The 24271-nt window shown below is 33.7% G+C and overlaps 1 protein-coding gene across 9 annotated transcripts in view; it reads right to left on the bottom strand.

Moving 5' to 3' along the window:
- The window catches only part of USP15 (ubiquitin specific peptidase 15), a 118170-nt gene that overhangs the window by 46122 nt on the left and 47777 nt on the right, over positions 1-24271 (bottom strand). For 5 of the 9 annotated variants that reach the window (XM_003481646.4, XM_021091919.1, XM_021091920.1 and 2 more), the window contains 2 exons: positions 18935-18996; positions 5192-5278 (listed from right to left, as the gene is read on the bottom strand). In XM_003481646.4, coding sequence (XP_003481694.1) covers positions 5192-5278; positions 18935-18996 — 149 coding nt within the window. Of the gene's footprint in view, positions 1-5191; positions 5279-11764; positions 17980-18934; positions 18997-24271 lie in introns of those variants that run through there. The other 4 variants (XR_002343998.1, XM_003126341.6, XM_021091917.1 and 1 more) reach the window with 2 other exon arrangements.

The following is a 24271-nucleotide window of genomic DNA, read 5'->3' as shown; positions in this document are numbered from 1 at the left end:
TGTAGCTATTTACTTGCTTTAAACTAAAAAAAAAAAAAAAAAGTATCTTTTGGATTGTGCAGATTAGTAGCCTTATAATTCATATATTATTTTATAAATTAACTAGTAACTAACAAAGTGCTAGGCAACTATATTCATTTAATGACTGGATTCTTCTTTTTTTTTTTTTTGTCTTTCCTAGGGCCACACTTGCAGCATATGGAGGTTCCCAGGCTAGGGGTCGAATTGGAGCTGTAGCCACCAGCCTACGCCAGAGCCACAGCAATGTGGGATCTGAGCTGCGTCTTCAACCTTCACCACAGCTCGTGGCAATGCTGGATCCTTAACCCACTGAGCGAGGCCAGGGATCAAACCTGCAACCTCATGGTTCCCAGTTGGATTCATTAACCACTAAGCCACGACGGGAACTCCTCAAGAACTGATTCATGAATCTAACTTTGAGGACATGAAGCAAAAAGTTTGAATCCTGTTTTCTTTTATTCCTTTAAGGAGTGCTTAAAATCAAGGTCTGCTATATATTACAAAAACACAAGACCTAAACTTTCAACACATTAAAAAAATATCTGGAGTTGCCACTGTGGCTCAGTGGTAATGAACCCAACTAGTATCACTGAGGATGTGTGTTTGATCCCTTGCCACAAGCTGTGGTGTAGGTTGCAGATGCGGCTTGGATCCCATGTTGTTGTGGCTGTGGCATAGGCTGGCAGCTGCAGCTCCAATACAACCCTTAGCCTGGGAACTTCCATATGCCACGGATGCAACCCTAAAAAGACACACACACACACACACACACAAAAATCCTATATACTGAATGTAAAATTAAAACTTACGTCAGATTACAGAGGGAAAGTATGCTCAAAGGGCTACTCATCATACTCTCACACCCACAATGACATCCATGCAAATGAAGACTAAAAGCACATTCACATGCTTATTCTGTAAGTATACATTCAGAGCTTTCTCTCTCCCCACATATAACAGAAATGAATGCTGGAAGCTCTACTCTTGGTTGTGGCAACAGGATGGAGTTTGCTGGGATAGGGATTTCTATTTACTAAGAAATGAACAAAAAACTTATTTGCAAAAGCAGTGTTTGCTTTTGCCTTTGAAGATCTGAAAACCTTAAAGGATTACCTATATTTTAGTTTAAGTGACAGGATAAGTATAAACCTTGCCTGAAGATTGAGACAGTCCAGATGCTCAATGGTAATAATGAAAACTGACAAATTAAAAATATTTTAATACTATCTTGAGTGGTCACTTATAATCCACAGCTTATGTGACCTTTAAATCAAATAAAGTCTGTCATGGAAAATACCAAAACCAGCAGCTCTTTATACACTCTGACAAAGTACATGGAAACCTAGGCCCTAAAGACAGCCTCTACTATCAGGACTGTTTCTGCTATTTTTTTCCTCTAAAGATTATAAGCAAGTCCTGATCCTATAAGGTTATGCTACTTTGCAAAAATAAATTTGCCAGTAGTTTTAATGGGAATTTTAATGCTATACTAGATTAATTCTACATTACAAATCTATCATCTTAAATGAAGATACATTAAAAAAATAACATTATTTTTTAGTGAAATTGAGCCCTTAAATACGTGTATTTGAAATTGATTTCAATTAGCATTTACATTTAACATTATAAACACTACAGATCTATACTTTAATCGTCATAATTACACTCACTGTGCAGTTAATGAAATCGTACTTTCAAAAAGCAACCTGTCAAAAGCCAAATGACTAGCTAGCCTTGGCAATCTCCAAAATCCAGTTCCTTTTTATCTCTTAATCTCTTGCAGGGGGTTATATCCATTTCAAATTAAAAGAACTTTAAATTAACAGAAAAATAGAATGTGCTCTGATGTAGACAAGACTTGAGACAATAAAGATACTAAAAACATTTTTAAAAGGCAGTATTATATCAAACTAAATGTAGCAGGACAGAAGAAAAACGCAGAGAGTAGGAAGAGGAATATTTTGGCACATATTAAAAATGTACTTAAATTATAATTGAGACAAACAAATACTGTATGGATTAACACATAAAATAACTATATAAGGGTAAACAAGCAATATTCTGGCATCTGATTCTTCATAATAACAGTCTTTAATAAAAACCTTATTAAACACATGAAATAATTCTAAGTACATTTTGTTATTACCTTTATAACGAATATTCTTATTTCTTGAAAACTTCATATCTTAATGTTTAACTGTCTTGAATTTGTAAATAAATGCTATATAAACTTGTGTCATTACTACTGATTTTAATACTTTACACTTGATATCTCCACATATGTGAAATTTCAAAAATATACTTAATCCATTTTCATTTGAAGTCTTAAGCAGCTACTTATTTCCACAAGTTGAAGAGAAAGTCAAGAAATAAATTTTATGTGAAATAACTGTTTAGATAAATATGATGATATTAATTCAAATTTTTCAAAGTAAAAAAAATTCTCCATTTTATAAATGTTTAAATTTTGTTTATTACTGAAAAAGCTAAGTTTTACTTTTAAGTAAGGTGGTACCAGCAGAAATTTGCTATTAAAATTTCCTAATAGGAAAGGACTATTTCAGTGTCTAAAATAGAAAAATATAAACAGCTTAAAATAGAATTTAGTCATAGGAGTAGAATCATTAGCTAACCACGTTCTAAACTTAAAAAAAAAAAACACTGTAATTTCTCTCTTAATACTCTCTGCAGTCAGAGATTTTGAGACCTGATTGTACTTTTACTATGAGAAAGAAACAAGACAAAAACAGAAGCAGCAGATTATATATACTAGTAGATGACTGGTCAAAATACAGTCTATGTTCAACATAGACTAAATACAATGTTAAAAAACGTATCGCTCCAAAGAATAACTAACTACAAATACATGTTATACCTAGAACTAAATTCTTTTATCATAAATGTGGGAGCCATCTGTAACTGGCTGAAACAAATAATATTTTATCTCCTATGAGAAAATTACTTTTGATGAATTAAGGTAAAAGATACCATGTAAAATACAAACCAGATTATAGAAGGGTATTTCTTTTCACTTTTTAGTCTGTTGATATACATTTTTAAATAGAAGAGAACATATTACACTGCAATTTTAGATATTCAGTGTCTTCAGTATTTCACTATTACAGTATAGTACACATATCTTGTTATTACCGAAATAAAAGAATGTTTTAAATCATCTTGGTACATACAGCAAACTCTTCGAACTTTTTCCTAGAAAAGCTGGACTAATGTTCCAACCACTCAATACAGAATTCTTACAAGAACAGCTATCTTCACTTATTCCCAATAACACTGAGGTGAGAGGAAGTGGAGTTTTTTTTATGATTTTAATTTATGTATTTCTAGTTAGTAGTGAGTGTGAACATTTAAAATGTTTAATTCTTTAATTTTTATTGCCCAGCTGTATCATTTATCCACTTCTCCATCTTAAAAAATTTCTCACTAACTTTTATGAGCTTGGTATATTAAGAATATTTGCCCTTCATTTGTCATTTGTAGCAAGAATTTTTGTCCATTTATTTGCCTTTTAATTTTTATCTGCCTGACAAAAATTTAAAGTTTTAAAGAGAAATTCTTTTTTGGGGGGGGGGGGGAGGCCTGTGGCATATGGAAGTCCCTGCCCCACAGCAGTGACCCAAGTTGCTGCAGTGACAATGCTGGATACCTAACCTGTTGTGCTACAAATGAACTCCCTAAAGAGAAATTCTTTTTTTTTTTTTTTTCCCTGAACTTTTTAGGGACGCACCCATGGCATAGTATATGGAGGTTCCCAGGCTAGAAGTCGAATCAGAGCTGTAGCCTCTGGCCTACACCAAAGCCTCAGCAATGCCAGATCCGAGCTGCAACTACTATAGAGACTCCCCCTTAAGAGAATTTCTTAATGGCAAACCAACTTTTTCAACAGCTTTTCCTGGATAATCTGCCCATTCTCCATTAGTCTACAATGTCTTCTGATCACATTAAATTCTTTTATTTATATATATAAGTATCTTTCTGTGTCTTTTCTATTTCAATGATCTGTAGGTATAGTCTTGAGTTAGTACCATGCTGTTTAAACTCTTATATCTTTTTAACAGGTTGTGATATTTAATAGGATTAATCATTTCTCATTGTTTTTCCTTTCCAAAATTATTTTGGCTATTATAATATATTTATAATGTAGATGTACGTTAAAACTAGAATCATTTTGTCAAGCCCCACCACCCCATATGAATTTTAAGGGAAAATTTATTAAATTGATAAATTCAATTAATAGCATTTCTAAAAAGATTATTTCGCAAATACTTTTAGTCTTTTTAAATTTACTCTTTGGAAAAATCAGATGTCATTTATGAACTGGACAAGTAGTGTAAATATTTAACTACATAAACACTATAAACCTAATACATAAACTGCCATGTATATATCCAAGAAGTAAAAAGATGGCAATCATTTCTGGATTAATGTTCTTCCCATAATTGACTGGACTAATTACAAATAATTCAAGTTTTCTTTTTATCTATTTTTATTAAACAGGCCAATTTTCAAGGTAATGCATTCATGTCAGATGTTACAGTGAATCCCAAGAAACTTTCAAACTTTTTTATTTTAACAGTATGGTACACATGTTAACACAATTTTTATAAATCCCAAGATTCTGAATATTATTCATGATAGTGCAAGGGAATTACTTCTCCAAACTCTTTAAAGTTTTTTTGATAAACATAAAATTTTTTGATAAAATTAAAAAAATTTTTGATAAACATAAAAATTTGATAAACATAAAAATTTGTGTATGCTGGGAATCACTGATATGCATTTAAAAAATATATTGTCTATATTATATGTTTAGTTCTAAAATGACATCTGAAGTTTATATTCTTCCTAAAAATTTGAATTATAACAGGTTTCTAATATACATTTTAAAAATTACTGTTTAAAATGTAAAATTCTGAAAGTGTTTTATTTCTCTTTTAGTAAATTATTATAGTATATATATATTAAATCAATTAAGTTTATATCTCGGCTTGCTTTCTTGTGAAACTGGTCCTAGATACTGACCAGTGATTTAAAAGAAAATAAATTTTAAAGCATTAAGACTTTTATCCTAAATTTTAGATACAAAAAATTTTTTTTGCAACCACAATAGGGCGATCAATTAAACAAAGAGTTTTTAAGATTCAGTGCTTACTTTCTGTTGTTGATGTTGTTATAATTATTTGATAGAGATGAAGGAGAGATCTTTGGTAAAGTTGAAAAATTGGATGCACCTGGGGACCTTTAAAAATATGAAAATGTCAAATTAGATAAAAATGCTGAATTTTGAAATTATGAAATAAAGAAAAGAACTAACAGATGACAATGTATGTAGTAAATGAATGCTGGAAAACAGATTTATGAGCAAAATCATCATTGGTTTTCAATTTCTGATGTATTTGTTCATATAAAAAATAATGGCCCAAGGGAATTATTTTCAAAAGAAATTTATCAAATTAAATATAAAATGATATTATTCTTATAAATTTACTAATGCAATATATCCAAGTTCAGGTAACCATTATTAATATTTTATAATCAATAATTTCCTTAAATCAATGGAATTAAAATATTTTTTTAAGGAAGCATGTAAAAGAAATCCACTTTGTTTCTTAGTAGTTATCATGACATTCTAATTAAACACACAACTGACAAAGATATTAAAGATTTACAAATTTTTTAAAGTGCCAAGGCAAGAGGGATAAAACAGCAAAGAGATTTCCAAACATAATCCCCAAGAAGTAAATTCTGGTCAAAGTTATCCCTGCAAAAACTGAACGGGGATATAAATCTGACTATATATATTACATACCTCACTAATTCAGAATCTTTTTGGAGAAGTCTCAATTACTAATGACTTTTAATCAACTAATCTGTCTTAAAGGTATGATTTATTATAAACAAATCCATTTTATAGGAATGATTACTTTAAACTACTTAATTTAATCTCTTGTAATTTTGTACACAATTTTAATTTACAAGGCAACATTCAGTCCATGGGCTATAAGAAGCAATATTTGTAGTTCAATATCCCATTCATCATAAATTCACCTCCCAAGGGCCAAAGTAACTAGTTTTTAAGTTATTTTTTCCACTCTACTCAGGTGCTATTGAACAGAGAAATGGTCAATGGGCAGGAAAGTATCATTTACAAAATCTGCTTTTAGGTAACTTGGATTTTGCTAAACTAAATGGTGGGTAATAAAATTTCTTACATGTAAAATTTTTATTTAACTTTTGAAGTTTTATATATTACCAAATTTTGGTAATTGTTTCCCCTGAATTTTAAAGGAGGTGTTTTTTTGGTTGCTGCTGTTGATACAAGCTATATATGGGTAGATTATGTTAAGTGGGTCTTCTATTTACATAGGTCACTTTCTGAGAACACCCTTACAAGATTTTAACTGTACTAAGTGCAAAACAGAACCATACAGCCAAGTTTTGATATAAAACACAGAAAACACATTTTAAAAGAATATATTTATATACATATTTATATTACCTATATAAATACATACATATTTTGTCTTTTTAGGGCCACACCCACAGCATATGGAGGTTCCCAGGCTAGGGGTCAAATTGGAGCCACAGCCACTGGCCTACACCATAGCAACGCCAGATCTGAGCTGCATCAATGACCTACTCTGCAGCTTGTGGCAATGGTGGGTGGATCCTTAACTCACTGAGCAAGGCCAGGGACTGAACCCGCATCCTCATGGATACTACTTGGGTTCTTAACATGATTAGCCACAATGGGAACTCCTAAAATAATACTTAAATACCCTAATATTTTAAGGTACTAACTTCTGGCATTTTTGGCCTTCATTTTAAGCATGCTAAATTAGGAAAACAATCTGGCATTTTTGGCCTTCATTTTAAGCATGCTAAATTAGGAAAACAATCTAAAAACACTGAGATTAAGTTATAATGAATTAAGGAAGTTGATTTTTGAAAATATGATCAATTTGACTACAGTTTAATTCAAATAACTACAATTTTTTTGGAACACAGAAACTGAAACATTCCCTTGAATTTTACTTACAGTAAAAATTATGAAAATAAAGATTACTTTATCCAACAAAGTGGCTGAGGCATATATGTGAAAAAATATACATAAATATCTTTTTCTGCCCATCTGTGGCCTATTTACTATTAATTAGCAGCTATACTCCAGGACAGCATTACAAGTTTTTATGAAATTCATTAAAACACTCAAACATGTATTAAATGATTATATTATGCCTTCCCTTTGTTAAGTACTAGGAATAGAAAGACAGAAATAGTCCCTGATTCAAATAGCTCATAATCTAATGGGGGAAATGAGACAAGCAAAATAATCATCAAACAGTGTTAAGTCCTAAAGCAAATTTTCAAATTATAACAAAATATAAAACTTTGAGGGTAGTAACATGAGGTGATTTTAAAATGATGTGCACAGTTGCAGGGGTAGGTGGGAATTGGAAAGTGAAAGTATTCCAGGTGGAAAGACTAGCACATGAAAATAATGTAGGACTACAGAAATCATGATGTATTTAGGGAACTACTTATAAACTGGCTGAAAGAGTAGGAAATATGTAGTGATAGGAATAGAGGTTAGTAAAGTAGGTATAAAAAAAAAGGGCCCTTTATGTTCTTTGAAGGAAATTTGGATTTTATCCAGTTGTGCTGCAGCATGTTGAAAGATTTTTAAAAATATCAACATAATCGGATTTATATTCTAAAAAGGTAACTCATAGAAGGGCAAGAGACCAAAGATGGAAAGATCATTTAGGAGGCTATAAAAACAACAAAGGTAAGAAAAAAGGCTGGGACTAAGAGTGGAGAGGACAAGGGCAATATATCTTGGAGGTTCAGGAAGTGGTTCTCAAAGTACAGTTCATGGACACTGGGCGGGGGTGAGGTGGGGCTACAAGATCTTTTCATGGCGCCTATCCATGAGGTCAAAACTGTTTCATAAAAACACCAATGTGTTATTTATGGGTTATCTAACCTCCTTCACTGGGTGGATATTTGCACTAACAGTATAAAAACAATGGTGGGTAAAACCACACAGTGCCAAGAGGGCCTTTTATGTAGACTACAACCTGAATGATGTCCCCCAAGAGCTGTGCAGTATACAACCTGCACAATTAAACAGGCAGCCCTGGAGAGGAAGAGAGCCAGCCAGAGGATTAATCAGAGTGGTGAAAGCAGTGTGGGAAAAACTGGTATCATGGATTCAAAATAAGAGAAATTCTTTTTTTTTTTTTTTTGTCTTTTTTTGCCATTTGTTGGGCCTCTCCCGTGGCATATGGAGGTTCCCAGGCTAGGGGTCGAATCAGAGCTGTAGCCACCAGCCTAGGCCAGAGCCACAGCAACGTGGGATCCAAGCTGCATCTGCAACCTACACCACAGCTCACGGCAATGCCAAATCCTTAACCCACTGAGCAAGGCCAGGGACCGAACCCGCTACCTCATACTTCCTAGTCAGATTCGTTAACCACTGAGCCATGACGGGAACTCCCAAAATAAGAGAAATTCTTAAGGAGACAGTTATTAAACAGAAGTATCAAGAGAGGTCAAATAAACTGGTTTTTTAAAAAAGCTAAATAAAGACTTTGTTAAATCCTGAATGTGTGGTAAGGCATCCTAAGCACTGCCTTTTTAAAGAAGTTAGCTGTCAAACGAAGAAAAACTAAATGGTATTCAGAAGTTTACAGTTCTGTTTTCATTTTTAAAGATGGGAGAGATTTTTTGTATCTATAGGCTAGCAGGGAAAATGATACTGGAAAAGAAACAAAAACATGAACTAATGTTAATGAGTGTCTACTCTATGTGTGACAGTATGCCAGGCATTTATATATATATGCAGGAGAGAGGAGATAATCAAGGAAAAAGTGGTCTAGGAAGCACTGGGATAAATACCATTGGTAGAGAAATTGTCCTTAAATAGCATGGAGATCAGTAAGAGAAGGATGGATGTGGTTTAGAGGTAAATATGAAGTATGACAACACTTTAAAAATGATATTACAGACATTATTATTAATAGACCACTTATCTATTCTGATTCCAACCTCTGACCTAGATTACACATAGCCCAATCTAACATTTGTAGAGTTAATTTAGGGGTTGACTAGACAATCTGCCAGCTATAACTTGAACTTTTTAGCTCTCTTTGATATAATATGGAAATTACACAGTTTACTAGTAACTTTGAACTAGTTGGCTTCTAAGGAGATGAGTGAAAAACAATGCTTAGAATATTATACATAGACTAGATGCTAAGACTGCTATCTAGCATTAAGCTAATTTTGGCTAGTTTGGGCTAAGTGTAATATAAGGCAGTGATTCAAGTCTTAAAAGCCAGAACCAGATAAAACATCAGTTTAGCTGAATCATTTCATGAAGAGAAAAAAAATTAAACTTCATCTCTGAAAAATTAATGCATTTTAATCCCCCTAGTCCCAAAGTTTCAATTAAAAGCTTGCAATTCAGCTAAGCTGAACTTCTTCTTTGAAACAAAAAACACAGTTTATACTTAGTAAATTACCTAAATATTTAAACATACATGGAAATCTAACACCATACTGAGCAATCAAAAATACAGGGAAATTAAGTCTGATGCTTATATAATAAAACAAGTATTTAAAAACTTAGTTATTTTTAAACCTGACATAAAACCCAAATTTGTAAAATTTAGCATTATAAAACAAAAATTAGGAGTTCCTGTCATGGCTCAGTGGAAACGAATCCGACTAGGAACCATGAGGTTGCCAGTTCGATTCCTGGCCTTGCTCAGTGGTTTTAGGATCCGGTGTTGCCCTGATCTGTGGTGTAGTTTGCAGATGTGGCTCGGATCTGGTGTTGCTGTGGTGTAGGCTGGCAGCTACAGCTCCGATTAGACCCCTAGCCTGGGAATCTCCATATGCCACAGGTGCAGCCCTCAAAAAGGCAAAAAAAAAAAAATCTTATTATGAAAACCAGACCGATCTTCCTTTTCCCATTTCTAACAATCATCCTAAAGTAAGTTCCTAAGAGAAAAAGAGAAATTTAAATCTCTTGAAAATTAAACACTTTTATTGTTGTGCAATATAGATTAGTTCAGTTCGACAGGAATATGCTGTGTGTCTCCTGATATGTCAGGCATGGCATTAAATACGTAAAGATAAACAAAAGAGAATTTAAGAAAATTTATATATAGATTGCTTCTCATAACTTAATTTTTGTTCCTTATTTTGACTGCTATATGTGGTATCTGATAAAATATTCCACTTTAAAAAAAATAGAATTAGTTACTTTTCTTTAGCCATTATGAACCTCAGCACCAAAACTACAACTCATTTTTATTTTTGAGATCTTATTATAAAAGCTTCCAAACTTAATGCAAGTCCTCATATACTCAGTATCAGTTACTCAACTTCAAAAATTATTAACATTCCATCACTCTCGTTTTATCTACAATCCCCTCACCCTCCTTGTTCCTGCATGTTTTTGCTGGACTATTTTATAGCAAATCCTAAACATTTATAATTCCATCTGTAAACACAAGAGTATGCATCCCTAGCAGGTAAGAGATCTTTTTTGATACTACTCTCTGTCCCAATCTAATATTAAGTTCATGTTCAGATTTTTTTCTAGTCTCAAAAATTAGTTTGAGTTTCTGTCTTGGTTCAGTGGTTAACGAACCTGACTAGTATCCATGAGGACATGGGTTTGATCCCTGGCCTTGCTCAGTGGGTTAAGGATCTGGCACTGCCGTGAGCTGTGATGTAGGTCACAGACGTGGCTTGGATCCCGCATTGCTGTGGCTGTGGTGTAGCCTGGTGGCTACAGCTCTGACTCGACCCCTAGCCTAGGAACCTCCATATGCTATGGGTGCAGCCCTAAAAAGACAAAAAAGACCAAAGCCAAAAATGGTTTGATCCTGGTTTGAATCAGGATCCAAAATAAGTACATACATTTCCAGATCTACTTTAGTAACTTCAAAAGCCCTTACTACTCCTACCAACTAATTTCTCCTCTGGTTTCATCTCACTATGACTATGTTTATTTTTAATTTATCATGACTTCTGTATCTATTCATATAGTTAACCTTGACTTACATATATTACTGTAAATTGCTCAAATCCTTTTTGGAACAAAACAAGGGAAAAGGGAAAAAATAAATAGCCAATAAACACTTGTGAGTACCTGTGAATACCATGAGTATTCTTGCTATTTTACTTAACTGAACTGTATATTTAAGTTACATTCATGTATTCAAGAAATATACTATCTAAATGTCCTAACTTTAATTAAATTTGCACCTCAGGACTTAGTGAATCTAACACTAGCTAATAAGCCTGACTGTGACCATGCTCTCTTTGGTAAAACTTGGAGACATAGGAGTTCCCATAGTGGCTCAGTGGATTACGAACCTGACTAGTATCCATGTGGATGCAGGTTCAATCCTGGGCCTCGTTCAGTGGGTTAAGGATCCAGCATTGCCGTGAGCCGTGGTGAAGGTTGCAGATGCAGCCTGGATTCTGTCTTGCTGTGGCTATGGCATAGGCCAGCAGCTACAGCTCTGATTAGACCCCTAGCCTGTGAACTTCCATATGTCGCAGGTATAGCCCTAAAAAGAAAAAAAAACTTGGAGACATAGTACTATGTTGGTTATACATTTCGCACAAGAAAAGTACAGTGTTGACATTTATTTAATCGATGTGCATTTTTAGCATTTCAAAGGAAAATCTGTATACACATTCAAGATCTTAATGAATATTATATTGAGGAACCTCAAAGTACAGAGCTATGGGGAGTGTGTGCTTAACAAGCAGAAAACATCTAGAGTTTGGACCACTAAAACAAAATAACCAGGGAAAAAAAACAGTTTACCAGTAAAGAGCTGTACACAGGAACTTCATTCTATCATTATGCTACCTTTATCATTAGGGAACAAATACCCAGGAAAAGAACAAATTTAACAGAAAAGAAAAAAGTTAGAGTGGTTTAAGCTTTTCTGAGGTATCGTTAGAAAACATGTTTTGAGAGGTTTTAAGAAATTAAATACTTAAGATTAGATACTGTACTCTAGATTATAAATATAAGTTCAGAAAAAACTAAGCACTTATTACATATTTAAATAACAAGCAGATGTATATATAGTTTCTTTTTCTCTCTAAGAATCCTGCCTTACCAACCAAGTACACCTTAGTATCTTTTTTCTTTCCATACATTTCAATGATGAGTGATCATTAAACAGCTCGTCCATTTTCTGACTAGGTATTCAACCCTTCCTTTCTATAATCTATTTCTCTTCCTCATCATGCTATCTCCATTTATCAAATACACTGAATCTCTTCTGTTCTCTCCCCAAGCTCTGCCTCATTTTAGCAATGGTTATCATTCCCTTTCTTCTGAAGCTCTTTTTTACCTTGGCCTCTATGATAAAATGGGATTCAAGTTTTCCTGAACCTTTAGGATTATTCTTCTACTTGATCTTTTTGTTTTATATCATTACTTAGGGACACCCTTTAAGATTTAGTATATGGTTCTTTACATTTTTAATTAGATAATTCACATATGCCTAACATTTATCACTTTAGGAATATAACTCCATATCTGCAGTTCTCATTACTCTCCAAGTTTTGGTTGCCTATCTAACTGCATCCTAGGCAGTTTTATTTGGCCATTTCATTACCTCAAACTTCAGTCTCAGGAAGTCATTCTATGTCTTTTTCTTAATAAGAACAATATAAAATGAGATAAAGCACGAAAGAAAATTTATAAAGATTCAAACTGTCTTTAAAAATGACAACAAATTGCAGATTTTGGAATATTACCCTATTTATGGATCACAGGTTGCATTTCAAATTGAAGACATGTTATTAATTTTAAATATATGAATATGAATGAATGACAAGGAATGAAAAGCTGGCTCTTGAGACGTTCTTTCAACTCTGACAATCCAAAAATCACTCAATTCCCCATTTCCAGTATATGAAGAAGGTTAAAATTGGTAACAAATTTGTATACTTTCATAGGACTTTAAGAATACTTTTTGTGAACTATAATAATCATACCAAGGTAAAACTGTCATAACCAAATCTACTAATGTTTCAAAAAGCAGAGATTATCCTGCTTATAATAAATACTTTAAAAGTTTCTGTACAGTTTATTATTAAAATGAAAACAGTATTTTATCTGACAGGCATTTCCCAATAAATATTTTAATAATTTTTAACCTAAAAGGTCTATCTATCATTTCTGAATCTATTTATACAGCTTACCTTGCAATTACTAGGCAAACTGGGCTTAATAATGCTTTCAAAAACTTTAAAGAAGTATATGCTGTTTTTCTCATGTATTTAAACAGGTACAATCAAAATGGAGGTGTAAAAAACAAAAACAGAATAATGCAAAGTCACCTAGATGTTTATTATTTTTCCTAACTAAAAAAGTAGTATGCAACAGTTTTATTTATAAAGTGCTTCCTCTCTTCAAGCAGAGCACTCAAGGACAGAGTGCTGTCAAAATATTAATATGCCACGAGATTAAGTTTATACTTAGTGTTTCAGTCACCAATTTGGAATTCTGTTAATCAGAACACAGATGGCAGAGGGTACAAAGTATGATTTAAGAACTACTGGTTTAGTTTTCCACTTAATATTTTTTTAGCCTCTCATGCCTTATCTGATTGATTTTGGATTTTTCCTCTGAATGTTTTTTAGCCCATGAAAGCTACCTCTTCACAATCATCAATGACCCTTAATTTTTTTTTTTGCCAGATTCTTAATCACATGGCCCTTGTCAATGTTTTTTAGCAATTAATGAAAAATGTCTGAATTAAATCAACTTCTCATGCTATCCGCACAAGAATTTTTACTTAAGGAAAGCAGCAAAATTTGTTTATTGCTATGTTAGCAATCACAAAGGCATTCTTTGAAATAATTACACCTAAATGAAACCATACAGAAAAAATTAATAGTACTATTTAGCCAATAAAATTATACTGCTTTTAACTGAGGAATAGGGTATTAATATTAAACAAATTTTCTGGAAAGTAAGGGATAATCTATTGATTAGGTTTCTCCTCTCTTAAGGAACCTCTAGGCTTCTATAACTAGTCTATTTTAAAAGTTTTTTAGAAATATAAGCTGTTACTAGCCACACCTCTCAAGTGAATAATTACACTCTCCACCCAATACCAACATCTTTGGAAAACAGTCAAATTTAACAGAAAAGAAAAAAGTTAGAGTGGTTTAAGCTTTTCTGAGGTATCGTTAGAAAACATGTTTTGAGAGGTTTTAAGAAATTAAATACTTAAGATTAGATACTGTACTCTAGATTATAAATATAAGTTCAGAAAAAACTAAGCACTTGAGTATTTAAAAAATACAGCATGAATATAAAGATGAAAAATTCAAGCTATATATTGATATCTAGCAGAAAAATTCAGACAGAAAACTTCTGAATATTTTTAAGGTAAGTTCTTAGATTTCTAATAGATTTTGTGTTGTCTTATAAATAGGTCTAAATGTTTTAACAAAATTGTATTTTACTCTTAACATTTTAAAATATGTTTACCATTTCTTCAGATGAGGTTCTATGGTCTCCATACTAGAAATGGGCATAGTATGATTTTAGGGCCTTCAGAACAATAAAGGTATTTGTTTTCATTGATAAAGAGAAGTCAGACACTTAGATTCTAACACGTTTTCTTTTAGTGAACATATAACTACTGTAGCATTATTCTTCCATTTTCTTATTCATAAGCAGCACCAAAAAAAAACACCAAAAAACAAAAAAACAAAAACGAAAAAACCCCAGCAGATTCCTGAGCCCCTCATAAAGATCTATATTCTGATGGTCTCAGGGGAGGACTCTGGAAGCTGCTGCCTATATTGGTTCACATAATACATAGTAAGAAACATTACCTACAGAATTTCTCAAAGTGTGATACTCAGACCAACAACATTAAAAACACCCGTGAGCTTATCGGAAATTTAAATTCACCAGCCTTACCCCGATCTACTGAATCAGAAATTCTGGGGATGGGACTTAGGAAACAGTGTTTCAACAAACTCAACAGGTGATTCTTCCTTCATTTTATAGCTTTTAATGATTTTTCTTTGGCTTTTGATGCTCTGTGTAGGAAACGGGTATGTGTTAAGTAGTATGAGCACTGGACAGCTCCAAGGTTAGTGCTGTTTATTAGAACTAGCATCTTCATAACATGCTGAAGATCAAGGGTTGCCTTCTGACAAATATGACAATTGTAAGCATATAGAACAGACAGTCCTGTATCTTAGTATCTTTAAGTTTCTTTCTGAGGATCTTAAAATTACATGCACTCTGCTGGAGATGAATTTGTCTAAGTTACATGTGCATATAATGTGACTTCAATGAATACACAGAATGCCACTTTAAAAAAAAAAAAAGCTGGCATTTATCCAGAAAAAAGAACCTGCATCCTTACTTCAATTTTATACATATAAATAAAAGCAAATGATAACTCTTCAAACTTTTTTCTTCTTAATTTGCATCTTCCTCCACTGTAGGTGCTTTCTTAATGCTCCTAAATATTATATTTTTGTGTAGTATGTTCTAAGTTTACCTAAATAATATTGAGTTAAATCTCATTTTCTTATTTTTCTCTCAACTATATGTGTTAAAGCTTATCTCATTTTAAAGATCTCACCACTATTATTTCTACCTACCGCACTGACAGACTGAAACTAAGTGGAGTACAAATAAAATGTAATTAATATACTTGGGCATATTCCCATAAAAACTTAAGCAGAGAACCACTCACTAAAGGTGCATTTTAGTTTTGAAGAAAATCAAGAGGCAGGTCGTTCTCTCTTTTATTAGCTAGGCTAGCAATTACTAAATTATTTAGTTTATTTAAGAATCATTATTTTAAGGATTTCAAAACATAAATTCACAATCTCTTATCAGAAAATCTGTCCCCCCAACCCTTCCTGAAACTGCCTCTTTCAGGAAAAAGCAATTCATTCATTTCTTACTACCATAATTGGCCCTCTTCATCTTTTTAAAACAAACTTTTAAAAAAAGAAAAAAAAGTCACTCTTGATATATTTTTTTTAAGTTAGAGTTGGAACACTGCTTGGACCAGGATTGATACTGCAGGAAAAAGAGCCCCTGCCCCTCATCAGGCAATCCCTCAGCCTCTCTGCTCCTCCTCTCTCGCTCCTCCTTCCACCCCAGCTCTCCTCCCCTGCGGTCCCTCCGCAAGCCTCATTTCCAGGACTGGTCTACTGTGCTTCATCTACTCAAGAGGATATTGAAACTAAAAACAAACTAGAACAAAACAAACAAAAAACTGTATGACAGTTTTTACTTTTTATCGCTCATTTTTAACTTGACAAATAAATAACAAAACCTCCCCATGTCTGCTGGGCGTTGTCTCTCTCTCCCCATAGAGTTTTGAAGCAGATATTTGATCTTCATAAATGTTTTAAAAGCCTGGTAATGACTGGAAATTACAATCTTTGTGTTGTTTTGGTTTTTTTTTTTTTCTTCCTTTTTTTTTTAAATAAAGAAAACAGAATTGTAAAATAAAATAGTTTTCTACAGGCCCATTGTGCTTTCCTAACTCTGCCCGCCACCTCTTTTTTTGGTTAAATAAAGTGCTCTTTGTCTAAAAAAACCCAACAACAACAAACAAAATAAGAGAGAAAGTCTGAAATTCCAAAAGGTCTAAAAAAAAAACTTTAAAAATTTAAAAAAAATTTTCACAATTCACTTGAGGGCAATCTAACCTGAACTGATACACGGCTATTGATATTCTTTCTCATTTATCCCACTCAGTGTGAATACTTGCTGAATATTAATGTACTTAATTATGAGCGTCCCCTTGGACTGTATGGAAAAAGTAAACTCTAGGTGGCACATGTGCCATACTACTTCTTAAAGGTTTACAAAGTCTAAATTTTCAAATACAACTACTTCTAAGTGTTTTTGATAATGGAGTGTGGCTCTCATAATCCTAAAACTCTTAAAAATATTTCCTCCCATTTGGTATACTGCCTTCCAGTGTTACCTTTACTATACAGAAACTTTTTAGTTTGATGCAGTCCCTTTTGTCTATTACTACTTTTGGTGTCATATTTGAGAAATCACTGCCTAAACCAATGTCATGAAGCTTCCCCTTAAGATTTCTTCTAGATTTATAGAGTCAGGTCTTATTTTTAAATCTTTAAACCACCTATCTGATAAGGGGCTAATATCCAAAATATGTAGGAAACTCCTACAATTCAACAGCAAAACCTCCAAATAACCAGATTAAAACATGGGCCTACAACTTATCTGAATAGACATTTCTACAAAAAAAGCATACAAACAGGTAAGAGGTCTATGAAAAAGATGCTCAGTAACAGTAATGTTTGGGGAAATGCAAATCAAACCACAATAAGATACCACCCCACACTTGTTAGGATGGTTATTATAAAAAGAACAAAAGATAACAAATGCTAGCAAGGGTGTGGAGAAACTGGAAACCTTGTACATTATTGGTGGAAATGTAAATGGAGCAGCCACCACGAAAAGAAGTACGAAAATTCCTCAAAAAATTAAAACAGTTACCACATGATCTAGAAATCTTACTTCTGGGTATATAATTTAAAAAAAAAAATAGTATCTTGAAGACACATCTGCACTCCTAAGGTGAACTTTACAGTAAAATTTACAATATCCACAATAATGGAAACAACTTAAATGTCTATTGATGGATAACTGGATAAAGAAAATATGGTATATACGCACAATGAAATATTATTCAGCCTTAAAAAAGGAAGGAAATTGTGCCATATGTGATAACATGGATGAAACTGAGGGATATTATGCTTTGTAAAGTAAGCCAATCACAGAAGGACAAATACTCTATGATTCCATTTATTGGAGGTTATGTAAGCTAGTCAAGCTCAGAGAATTCAGAGTAGAATAGTGGTTCCCAGAGGCTGGGGGAAGAGAGAAATGCGGAGTTACTATTCAACAAGAATAATGTTTCAGTTATACAAAATAAATAAATTTTAGAGACGTGCTCTACAATAACATGGCTATAGTTAACAAGACTGTAAGTGCACATATGTAAAATTGTTAAGAGGGTAGATAAGTGTTCTTCCTACAGTTGAACAAAACAATGTTTAAAAGATTTCCATTTCTTTATTCTTCATTACTACTTCAAAAGTTAACTCATAAACTCCTCTATCTCTATTTGTGCTTTCATATTCCAAATATTTAATTAAATAAATAAAAGTTTTGCTTTCACATCAGACTCATTTTGATAAAGAGCTTTAAGAGACACTTTACAAGTATCACAAAAAAGTTTGAAAAATATTAAGTAAAATGTTTAATAGTAATTTGATTGTATTAGATAATGCACAACCACATTTATAAAGTATTTATACTGTACCTTATTCTAAAAGAGCTTAGAATTGAAAGCCTTTTAAATAAATAGCATATTAATTTAAGGGCAACTTTAAATAACTTCTATACTGAGAATATTAAAATATAAAGAAGGTGGAGTTCCCATCATGGCTCAGTTAACGAACCTGCCTAGCATCCATGAGAATGCAGGTTCAATCCCTGGCCTCACTCAGTGGGTTAAGGATCCGGCGTTGCCATGAGCTGTGGTGCAGGTCGCAGACGCAGCTCAGATCCAGCGTTGCTGTGGCTGTGGCGTAGGCCGGTGGCTACAGCTCCAATTTGACCCCTAGCCTGGGAACCTCCGTATGCCACAGGCGTCACCCTAAAAAGACAAAACATATATGTATATATAACATATATGTTATATATGTAAACAAGTTATATATTTGCAATATACAATTAGGTTCTTCTATCATTCTTGATTTTAGTATCTGAAAACAAAGCTTCAAAATCATGCATTAGGCCATAAAAACTGGGAGCACTTACTTAGGTGTAGAAGGACCCCTTGGCCATGTTCCATCTTCATTTTTCTGTTCTATCACTAACACCTGCAAATATGACACAATAAGAGTTTTTTTTTTTTCTCAACCCTGAGGTTAAAATAGCTTCAGAAGATTAGTTATATATGCTAAGAAAGCAAAGTAACTCTGTGATTACTTAAAGGACACAGAAGACAACATGAAGAGGTATTTGCATTTTGATTACAAAGATGGGCAAGAGAGACAAAAAGACCTTAAATAAAACAAGTCAGCAATGGCAGTCAGAAGGAAAGACAGTAATGAACTATGAGGAAAATCACAGGTTCTATGACTTCAAGCATAAAAAAGATTAAAACAAGTAAATGGACTATAAACTCAAGTTTAGGGATTATGCTATTTCTTTTATATTTTTAGCTTGTAAAAATACTCTGCAAAAAAACAGATGCTGAATAAATGGTTAGAGTTGTTGTTAAACATACTGATGTATGATTTCAGCTATTATTATGCAAATACTGAGGAACAGTGACAAAGGTAATCCAAATTATAGATTTTACATAGTCTATTGGGGCTTTGAAAAGCTATTTACATTATCAAGGTGAAAATTATAAAATCTTTTAATATATAAATGTTAAAGACACCTGTGTGAGAACCAGAATGAAGTTCTCCACTGAAGCACAGTAAGCATAAACAAAAGATGCCCCTAATAAATGAAAAGTAAAGGCTAAGGTGAACTATATTTTATTTTATTTTTATTTTTAGGGCTGCACTTGTGGCATACAGAAATTTCCAGGCTAGAGGTCTAATCAGAGATACAGCTGCCAGCTTACGCCACAGCCACAGCCATGCCAGATTCAAGCTGCATCTGCAACCTACACCATAGCTCTTAACCTACACCATAGCTCTTAACACACTGAACGAAGCCAGGGATCAAACTGCATCCTCATAGATACTAGTCGGGTTTGTTACTGCTGAGCCACAATGGGAACTCCATACTTTATTTATTTTAAAACATCCCAGGATCTTTTTTCATATCTTTCAGTCTAAAAAAGAGGGCTTTCTTCTAGTTTTTACTAGGGGTGAGTCTGCGCAAAGAAAACTAACCAAAATAATTAATTTTCAAAAGATATATGTGATAATCTCAACGAGTTAGTATCTAAGTTTCCACAGGAAAACTATAATACAGAAAATATGCCTTGAAGTCAAGGCATTACAAATTTGAATATATTCTATATTTGAATATACTCAGTTTCATTAATTCTTTTTTCTTAGTTGCAATTTTGTAATATACTTTACATAATCTCAGTAATATACTTTTGTGGACTGTTATGTTTCAGGCAATTTATAAGTTGGCATCTGGATCTTAACCATGTAAAATATAAGACAGTTTCAAAACACATATAACAATGAAACACTGATTTAAATAACTGATGGAATTGTGCTGTTGAAAAAGTGTGCTAATACTAAAGTTGTATTTTTAACAAAATTAATATTTCCTACATTCAAAAAACATACATGAAGTATATATAACATATAAAGAATAAGTGCACTGTACACCTGGCATCCTTATCCCTCTCTGATCATATTCCTCTCCCTACCTAACATAGATAATTAACCATTATGCTCAATTTTCTTATATCATTCTTTTTGCTCTTTTTATGGCCACATCTGGGGCATATGGAAGTTCCTGGGCTAGAGATTGAATTGCAGCTGCATCTGCGACCTATGTCATGGCTTGTGGCAACCCTGGATCCTTAATCCCCTGAGTGAGGCCAGGGATCAAACCCGCATCCTCAAAGATGCTATGTGTCAGGTTCTTAGCCTGCTGAGCCACAATAGTAACTCCTGATACCATTCTGATATAGTCACACATCTATATTTTTTTTTACAGATTTATAACATTAAATTTATACTACAACTATACAATCATCTCTACAAAGAAACTTTATATACATTATATACACACATACACGCACATACATATATATGAACTACTTCTCTAGGAAGACTTAAAAGAGAAGATTTTAGCTACAGAAAACCTCAAAGTTATGCATTTAGTAACAGTGTCTGGGTTTGTTTTTTTAAAGAAAGGTTCTAGGCTGAAATCAGTGACTTTAAAGTTTAACTATAGGAGGTCCCACTGTGGCTCAGCAACAATGAATCCAACTAGGATCCATGAAGATGCCGGCTCGAACCCTGCCCCCACTCAGCTCACCAATGTTGCCGTGAGCTGTGGTGTAGGTGTGAGCTGTGTGTGGTATAGGTCGTAGATGCAGCTCAGATCTGGCATTGCTGTGGCTGTGGCACAGGCTGGCAGCTGCAGCTCCAATTTGAACCCTAGCCTGGGAACTTCTATATGTTACAGGTGCGACCCCCACCCCCCACCCCAAAAAAAGGAAAAAAAGAAAGTGTAACTATAACACTTTAATTCCTAGTTGTATTTGTACTTAAAATTCCCTTTGTTTTTACAGTCACAGATATTAATGTTGAGTGCTACCAGAAATGTTAAAATTTATTCCTTTCTTTGTATATATTATTTTCTGATAAAATCTTGCTCATGATTAAGACTTTAATTCAACACACACAGGAAGAGAGCTAAAGACCACCCATTTGGGGAGGCAAATTCTTCAATAATGTATCTTTGTCTCACTTTCTGAAGAGGGTATTTTCAATCTCAGTTAAAATAAAAATTCTGGGAGTTACTGTCGTGGCTCAGTGGAAACCAATCCAACGAGTATCTATGAGGATGTGGGTTCGATCCCTGGCCTTGCTCAGTGGATCAGGGATCCAGCATTGACGTGAGCTGTGGTGTAGGTTGCAGACGTGGCTCAGATTCCATGCTGCTGTGGCATAAGCCAGAAGCCGTAGCTCCAATTTGACCCCTAGCCTGGGAGCTTCCATATGCCTCAAATGCAGCCTTAAAAAAGCAAAAAAAAAAAAAAAAAAAAAAAACAAACAACAACAAAAAAAATTTTAAGTCCAAGATAGTTTAGTTCATTTATCATCAGTCAGAACTGGTATAAAATCTGGAAAATTTAATGAATATTTTTTGAACCATTCCTATTCCAAAATATCAAATGCCTCTAAAGATACTTAATAATGTTATGTGCATCCTGATTAATGCATTCATATCAAAAATATCAAATTACTTATATTCTCTAAGCCTTGGTTGTCTAGTGTATGTGACAGGTAGATTAAGAGCCGTTACATAGACTCGATTCCTGGCAAGATTTAAAGAGGTAATCCTGAATATTTTGAATTGTACTCCTGATAGATGATAACCAAGCAAAGAAGTGTATGTCTATCAGAAGACAGAAAGAAAAGGTTGGGAGTTCCCGTCGTGCCGCAGTGGTTAATGAATCTGACTAGGAACCATGAGGTTGTGGGTTTTATCCCTGGCCTTGCTCAGTGGGTTAAGGATCTGGTGTTGCCATGAGCTGTGGTGTAGGTTGCAGATGTGGCTCAGATCTTGCATTGCTGTGGCTCTGGCATAGGCTGGAGGCTACAGCTCTGATTAGACCCCTAGCCTGGGAACCTCTACATGCCGCGTGAGCAGCCCAAGAAATGGCAAGAAGACAAAAAAAAAAAAAAAAGAGAGAGAGAGAGACGGTTGGCTGGCTAGGGAGGGGAGTATTGACTAACCAGAATGGATAATTCATTTTAACTGTAATACATAATAGATTTTATAAGATTTCACTTAGGACTAGAACTACAAAAAAAGTCTGAAAATCACTGTTTTATAGCCTAGTATGATACTTGATATATAGTAGGCATTTGCTAAAAATTAATTTCCCTCTGAATTTTTAAATAGTTTGTATTACATGTCAATAGCAGTTCTAAATAAAACAGAACAAAAACTTCCATATATTGGAGAAGCAGCCTGTGTATTAGGTACTAAAATAAAAATAAACAAGACACAAAGTCCAACCAAAACAAGGACCCTCATAGTCTAGTTGGGGAGCTTAATGTATAAATAACTGAAGTATAATAAATAATACAAAAGACATATATATGTAAATAATTATGGAAGTTAAGAAAGAAATTTTTTCTCGAAAGTAAAAAAAAGAAATCCTGTATTTCAACTAGATATTGAGATAAACAGATTAAGAAAGGCTAAAGAAATATGATGTGACATTTGAGTTGGAATTTGAAGGATGAATAATTTGATCTGGTTAGATTACATGATAGGATGGGATGCTTAATTTAAATTTAAATATCAGGATGTTTAAAAGGACTTTTTTCTGGATGAACACAGGGACTGGGGAGAAGGGTACAACAGGCAGATGTAACAACATATATGAAAGCACAGGCGTATGGAACAGCACAGCAGGCTTAGGGGACTCTAAATTATTCAGTTTGGTACTGTTAGAGTGTAAATCACAAAGCAGGGATAATCTAAAGATGCTGGAAGCCTAGGCAAAAGGATAAATTGTCACTTGCATACTGTGTTAAGGTTGCTGGACTTGACTTTACAATTGTTACGGAGCCAAAAAAGGTTTATGAAAAGGAAATAATAAGGTTTATATTTTAGAAAGAGTATTCTAACAGAAATATGGAAGATTGAGAGTGGACATGAAAAACAAGCAGAGGAATTTATTCACAGGTTAAAGAAAGATAAGGACTGGGAATGGAACAGAGACATTAATTAAAGAGATATTTAAAAGCTAAAAAGTAGGACTTGCTGATTGTGTCTAAACATCTTCATTTCTCAACACATTCATTTCTTTGGATTTTATTATGAAGACAGACCAAAGTGGGGGCTGATAACTTCTAGAAGGGGTTGGCAAACTACAGCTCACTTAGCTCATTGACCACTTCTGTAAATAAAGTTTGTTGGAACAGAGCCATATCCATTTTGTTTAAATATTGTTTATGGCTACTTCCTTGCTACGACAATGGCTAAGTTGTAGTAGACAGAGACCATGTGGACCAATAGGCCAAAATATTTATTATTTAATCCTTTACAAAAAGTTTGCTGACCCCTTTTTATACTATTTTTTTCCGATGGAAAATAATTTTCTTTTAAAAAGTAGGTTATTCTCAAGCTTAAGGAGAGAAGAAGTTATAAATAGTGACAAGCAGGGACAAAGAGATGAGGTAGAAAGAGGAAACCAAGGGAATTCCCTGGTGGCTCAGTGGGTTAAGGATTCAGCATTGTCACTGCTGTGGCTCTGGTTACTGCTGTGGTGTGGGTTCGATATTGGCCTGGGAACTTGCATGTGATGGGGGCATGGCTAAAAAAAATAAAATAAAAAAGAGGAAACCTAAGACAGTAGAACCCTTATAGACTGTCAGGATAGCCATAAAGTTTGTGACTCCAAAAAGCTTCATGTATAGTATGCTTAAA

The sequence above is a fragment of the Sus scrofa genome, chromosome 5 (genome assembly GCF_000003025.6).
Source record: "Sus scrofa isolate TJ Tabasco breed Duroc chromosome 5, Sscrofa11.1, whole genome shotgun sequence".
Taxonomy (NCBI): domain Eukaryota; kingdom Metazoa; phylum Chordata; class Mammalia; order Artiodactyla; family Suidae; genus Sus; species Sus scrofa.
This window is presented reverse-complemented; position numbering and strand designations above follow the sequence as displayed.